This window comes from Carex rostrata, chromosome 9, assembly GCF_964058835.1.
Source record: "Carex rostrata chromosome 9, lpCarRost1.2, whole genome shotgun sequence".
Classification (NCBI taxonomy): domain Eukaryota; kingdom Viridiplantae; phylum Streptophyta; class Magnoliopsida; order Poales; family Cyperaceae; genus Carex; species Carex rostrata.
The window spans coordinates 9113918-9120729 of record NC_135926.1 but is presented as its reverse complement, the minus strand read 5'-3'; the positions used below and the strand labels follow the sequence as shown (position 1 = coordinate 9120729).

General features: G+C 38.9%; 1 protein-coding gene across 1 annotated transcript; it reads left to right on the top strand.

The window, feature by feature from the left end:
• Positions 1–477: 477 nt before the first annotated feature.
• On the top strand, positions 478–6607 carry LOC144560011 (CRM-domain containing factor CFM3, chloroplastic/mitochondrial-like). The gene is made up of 10 exons (XM_078309170.1): positions 478–991; positions 1072–1451; positions 1837–2293; positions 2535–2665; positions 3121–3537; positions 3917–4073; positions 4744–5036; positions 5782–5841; positions 5997–6071; positions 6371–6607. The coding sequence occupies exons 1-10, from the start codon at positions 679–681 to the stop codon at positions 6491–6493; spliced, it is 2406 nt and encodes an 801-aa protein (XP_078165296.1). The 5' UTR covers positions 478–678; the 3' UTR covers positions 6494–6607.
• The last annotated feature ends 205 nt before the right edge of the window (positions 6608–6812 follow it).

Below are 6812 nucleotides of genomic sequence, written 5' to 3'. Positions count from 1 at the left end.
TGTTCAGTAAGTTATCACCTATCACGATTATTAAATATATTTATCATCAATATAACAAATTTTATAAATTAAGACCCTAATAAAATCGCACCATGAATTCCCTAGAAGAACAACGATATTTGGGGGAGAGATGATTTTGCGACTGTGAAGTATGTTATTTCGTTTGTTCTCTTCGTCTTTCTTCTTTTTATTGTCGTTATTTTCAATCATTCCTTCGGATATCACTCAATGAATTTGCCAATTTGCTAGAAAATTTTAAGAAATATGTAGTGGCATACTGGCATTCATTGTAAATAGAATCAGGTTTATGACTATTTTTTTATTTTAATTGAATTCTTTTCAGTCCAAATTTGATTTCATATCTATTTCATTAGATTGTATTCTTGTGAAGATATCACTCCGATCAGTTGTCCGGAATAATATTCGTCGGTTCAAATTTTAAACTTGATTAATCGGTTTATTTGCCGTTAGAAGCCGAAAGCTTCTCAGTTCACCATATATTGTACCAATTATATTTCAGACTTGCCTCGCAAATATCTTTCTGCGGACCCGTGCTCTTATCCACGAGAGTGGCAACAACGACAGTCTCCCACTCCCAGGCAATGGCGCCATTTCTCCTTGCAAAACCTCTCTGAGGCAATCTCTCAAACACTTTGCGCACATACTCGCGGACCCCTCATGGCTCTCTCCACCGCGAAGTTTACCTCATCTCTACCATTCCAGCCGTCTCTGCCCATCACCTCTCACCTCCGGTTTCGCCTCTTCTCCGCCTCTCCGCCCCGCTTGCCATGGCTCCCAGGGGGCCCACTCGACCAGGCTGTCCAGGCATCATCTCCACCTCCTCCTCCGCCTCCTCCTTCCAAGCCTCCTCCCGTCTCAAACTCCATTGAACGGATTGTTCACCGGCTCCGCAACCTTGGTGTAGACAATGATGATGAAGAAGAAGAAGAAGCAACCAATTCCAAAACTCCACTTGATGTTTCACTAAATGGTAATTCCACGACCTTTGGTTGGAGTTATACAATTTTCAAGAATTCTAAATACTTATTGATGAGCATTAAGTCATGGCAGGTAATGAGAGCCTTAGTGATCTGCTTCAGCGGAGCTGGAATAGGCCGGATCATCTGGTACCTGATGATTCTGATCAAATGACCCTGCTTCCTTGGGAGAGAGAAAAGTACAACTATACTGGTGATTTAGAGGATGGAAATGAGAGGGAAATAAGACCAAAGGCACCAACTATGGCTGAATTGATCATAGAGGATGAAGAGTTGAGAAGGCTGAGAAAGCTGGGCATGACTCTTAGAGAGAGAGTGACTGTGGCCAAGGCTGGTGTAACCCAGGCTGTGGCAGAGAAGATCCATGACGTGTGGAGGAAGTCTGAATTGGTCAGATTGAAATTTCATGAGACACTTGCACATGACATGAAAACTGCCCACAAGCTAGTTGAGGTATTTCTTCAATGACTGTACCAAATTTCGTGGTAATAGTAAGTGCATTACTGTACCCCATTATTATTTATTTTTGATAGTAACCCATAGGTTGCATTACTGTGCCTAATTTCCTGGTACCAGTACAACTCAGTAATTTGTAACACCTATGTTTAGTTCAGGATTAAAAAACATTGTGGACAACTAAACACTTTAATCACCTCTTAGTATGGAACTCTTATCATGCAATGCTTCGGTGATTAGGAACAATGCCAGCACATTACAGTAAAAAAAGCAGCATACTGGGTGAAAATGAAATTGGCATCCATCAACCTTTCCTATCTGGAATCATTAATGTGAACTATGAATAATTCTATAATATTTTTTTTCTTTAAACCTTGACTAGCGTCGTACTGGTGGGCTGGTTATATGGAGATCAGGTAGTGTAATGGTAGTATATCGTGGTGCCAACTACAAGTACAAATCAGAACCCCCATCCCTGACTGAAAATTTAACCAATAGCACAGTCTTTATCCCTAGTCCGTCAACCCCATTAGATTCAGTTTCTCCTCCCACAACACAACACCCCGTACCACTCAACCAAACTGGTACAACCAACCTTGAGACATTGACAGAAGAGGAAGTTGAGTTCAACAAGATGCTAGATGAGCTGGGGCCAAGATTTGCAGACTGGTGGGGCACAGGTGTACTACCGATTGATGCAGATCTGTTACCTGAAAAGGTTAAGGGGTACAAAACTCCGTTTAGGCTTCTCCCGGCCAATATGCGGTCTCGGCTTACCAATTCTGAGCTAACCAACTTGAGAAAGCTTGCAAGAAAGCTCCCTGTCCATTTTGCACTTGGTAAGTATACGTTTATATGTACAATCAAATTATGTATGACTGGTCGGGTACATTACTGGTGCCTCTCATGGCTAACTACCAGTTCAGGTACAGGTACAATACCTTAATGGCAACGAGTCATGACTGTTATTGTGGGTATTGTTCCTGTCAGATGTTCTGCGTGGTGCAATACCAGCCGTGCTGTGACACTTACTATACTATTTCATTGTCATGACTGATAAATTTAACTAATTCTCTGAAGGGAGAAACAGGCACCATCAAGGCCTAGCTCAAGCTATCATCAAGCTGTGGGAGAAGAGTCTGGTTGTGAAAATAGCTGTCAAGAGGGGTATACAAAATACAAACAACAAGCTTATGGCAGAGGAGCTAAAGGTGTTTATTCGCCTTCTTTCAATAACCCCATGCCCTATATTTTATTGCCATTTTTTTTTCCCAAACAAACGCAGCTGTTAATATATCTATGAGAAGATTTCATTAGTCCACCACCTCAAGGAACTTCCTTTCTTTCTAATTTTTGGTGACACACATCAGTGTCTACACAAGACCTCACAATAGGACCCAAATTCCTATAAAGGAATAGAAGTATCATGTACCCTGACAAGTATGAGAAATATGATATGGAACCTGCATTCAATGGATTGGTGGTGCATAGACGCCACTTTTCCAACAAAAAGGAAAAAAATTATGTAGGAAGCATTATGATGTTTCCTATGTTCTGTGTGGTACATGTAAACTTTGCTGCTTTTCAAGACTAAGTTGGTACTTTGAGATTTTTTAAGGGTATAAAGACATCAAATTATATTATCATGTTCTGCTGACTTTTTTAGAGACTCACTGGAGGGACATTATTACAAAGGAACAAATTCTTTATTGTAATCTACCGAGGAAAAGACTTCTTACCGTCAGCTGTCTCTTCTGTACTAGCAGAGAGGCAGGAGTTGGCTGATGACATACAAAGCATAGAAGAAAATTCAAGAGGTTCTTCTGTACTAGTGGAGAGGCAGGAGTTAGCTGATGACATACAAAGTATAGAAGAAAATTCAAGAGGTTCTTTTGCAGGAGAATCACTTTCAATAAGTGAGGTAGATGAAAGTGCACCTGTTGGCACCCTGGAGGAGTTCAGACAGGCCATGGCTCAGTGGGGTCGGGAAGTGACCCCTGAGGAGAGGGAAGCGATGAGAGAGGAAGCTTCTCGGGTTAAGAAAACTAGGCTCTTCAAGCGGATTGAGCATAAGCTCTCCATTGTAAGTGAGCTTGTCAAACATACATAGTTTTGTTTTTGGATAGTAAGAAAATATACATATTTGGACCAAGGGAATTATATCATTTTTGGTACCTTGATAACATATCACCTTAATATGGCTAATATGACTTGTAAGATTTGTAACATTGCCTTAGTATTTTGATCGTGTATTAATTGGCTAATTGTTTCTGACTTAGGGCATAAGTTTTACCAAATTTATTAAAGAAACTAGAATACATATGATCCGGTAAATGTATGAACAGCCTGTTATGGAGACGAGCAGCTGAGGTTGCAATAGCGACTTGTTATCATAGTCATCAGCATTAATTAATTATTATTGCCAGTATTGCTGTTATTGGTTTTATCATTAAAATCTGTAGGCACAAGCAAAGAAGATGAAGGCAGAGAGACTTCTAGCTAAGGTAGAAGCAGGCATGGTGCCAGTAGGGCCTTCTGATGACAGAGAAATGATCACCGAAGAAGAACGTTCTGTTTTTCGAAGGATTGGACTTCGCATGAAGAGCTATCTTCCTATGGGTCAGCATGTTTCCTCTTTCTTCTTTCTTTGTTTCATTGTTCCTCTTTTACTCAAATCAGTTTTTGGTGGGTGGGTTGGGTGGTGTGTATGTGCGGGCCTGGGACGACCGTGACCTCAGATTACCCGACACAAGATAACCATGTCTTCATCCGATCGAAACTCAAACGAACCAAAAGTCAAAAATGACCAGAAGCTGACCAACTGAAAACTCGAAAATGATCTTACGCTGGACGATCTGAAACCCGATTAGAGATGACCTCAATCCCAGAAATTATTCCAATTCGGATTACCTGAAACCCAAAAATGATCCGAAATCGGACAATCCGAAGTCCGATCTGATCTGAGATACGACAATGATCCTAAGTCAAACTGACCTGAGTCTGACCTGACCTGCCCAATTGCCACATCTTGGGCTGGCTCTGGGTCCTCCAGATATGATTGCCTGATTATGTTTTGGTTCAAAACTAGTAAAATTTTGGTGTTGTTTGCAGGTTATTGTTGTCTGTTTTTTCTTTTCTTTTTATTTGGGTTAACACTAATTCGATCCATATAGTTCTTCCAATTGCATTGATGTCATCCCTGACATTAACCTCCTTAGTTCTGGCATGCGATGAGGTAGCCAGTCTAATAAAAATACTAACATTTACCCATAATTATCTACTTGTATAGGTGTCAGAGGGGTTTTTGATGGTGTGATAGAAAATATGCACCTTCACTGGAAACACAGGGAGCTGGTGAAGCTCATTTCGAAGCAGAAAACACTTGCTTTTGTTGAAGACACAGCGCGTTTGTTGGAGTATGAGAGCGGGGGAATATTGGTTGCCATCGAAAGGGTACCCAAAGGATTCGCTCTGATATACTACCGAGGGAAGAACTACCGGAGGCCCATCAGCATACGGCCCAGGAATCTTCTGACAAAAGCTAAGGCATTACAACGTGCTGTCGCTATGCAACGCCATGAGGTTTGTTTTCTTTCTCTCCTTTTTTTGTTTATGTTTTTTTTAGATTATATCATTATATATTGGTTTTTCCAAATGAAACACATCATTTCTCATAATTACTGAATATTATTTTTTGAAATAGAATGCTGAATAATATGCAAATCATCATGTGATGACAATTTTGCACTTGCTCTGATGAAACCCTCTTGAGCCCTCATTGAACCGGTATCTAGCCAGACTACGTTTGCCTGCTTGAGTTTGAACCCTGTAACCAGTGGCGGAGCCAGATTTTCTGGCTATGGGGGTCAAACGTGAATGAGGTCAATCATATAAAATTTTCATGCTTCTAATGGGGGGTCAATTTTAAAGTACCCGTAACATTTTACTCTAAACTATATAGAAAATTGTGTACAGGTACAAATTTTTTGAATAAAAATGGATTTCGATTGACCCCATTTCCTTTTACTAGCTCCGTCTCTGATTATGAAACTGTTTAGTTGGGTCACTCTGTTTGTTTCAGGGTTGATTTAGTCTCTCTTTGTTCTGGCTATAATTTATCAATTTATTTAATTTTTCACTAACTGTTGATACTTAATTCTGGGCGATTTTTATTCTATAGCCAATTAGCCATCATTGCTAGTAAAGAAAGTGATAAAAAAGTTATTTTACATTTTGGTGCTTTTCTATATGTTGTTTTAGTTTATAATCATTGTTGCTAAAAAGTAAAGAATAATAGATGTGATGTTTTTATTTTTCACATATGCAGGCACTCAGCCAGCACATATTGCAGGTGGAAGTAACCATCAGGCAAATGAAACTGGAACTGGTATATTGTTATTAACTCCTCCACCCTCCAAACACACCCACACATAAACACACATACACACAAGAAGAAAAATGGGAAAAGCAAACCAAAAGCTAAAGCAGACAAAAATATTTAGATTACATGATATTTGAAATTAAAATCACCACTGAATACAGGGAATAACGGATGATGAAGGAGATGCAGATTACTCAGAAAAAAACAGTTCTACTACATCAGCACTTCTGAATGAGGTGTGGTTTGTTTCACTAGTTCAACCTGAAATATGGTTTACAAGCTCCAAGTTATTTGGTTTTTTCTTATATTATATTATTACTTTCTGGTTAAAAAAGTACATTGTTGTTGCACTTCCATGTACAGCAAATTATCGTCTAAGCCTTTAAATGGGGAAAACCATCTCTCAAGGACAGGAACAGTTATCACATTTATCATTTTCTTTGAACCAACTTCTTGTAATTAAATTATTTTGTACTTTCTAAAAATAGAAACCATTATCTTTTTTTTAATTGTTTAATGTCTTGATTTCTTTTAGAATGAGGATGAGAGTTTCTCAGAATTCGATGAGGACAATGACGATGACTACGATGAAGACGAGGACGAGGACTATGACGAGGATGAGGACGATGAAGATATTACTGGTTACGATTACGAGTGAAGGTCGTGTTCCTGTTATTTCATTTAGACTTGAAAAATCTATTTCCAATTTTCCCAAGGATGTGGCTTGTAATGTTCGAAGTAAATATACTGTATAAGTGTGCCATTTTATCCCTTTTTGTTGTTTTTTTACACATCTAGTTAGTTACAAGCGCCATATGTCATTGCTGCTATCATTTGTATTCTTTATTTATTTTTTATCTTCTTTGATAAGAAATAGTATTGCCGAACCATGGCACAGTGTGAAATTGCACCTATACTGTATGGATACAGATATCTTATTGGATATGATAAGCAATACGGTAATTTAAAAAAAATTT

Bases quoted from the DNA above. Each gene is read 5' to 3' on its own strand.
- LOC144560011 (XM_078309170.1), top strand. From the start codon at position 679: ATGGCTCTCTCCACCGCGAAGTTTACCTCATCTCTACCATTCCAGCCG. The intron at 1,452-1,836 runs GTATTTCTTCAA...AACCTTGACTAG, and splicing joins CTGCCCACAAGCTAGTTGAG to CGTCGTACTGGTGGGCTGGT. The intron at 5,037-5,781 runs GTTTGTTTTCTT...TCACATATGCAG, and splicing joins TCGCTATGCAACGCCATGAG to GCACTCAGCCAGCACATATT.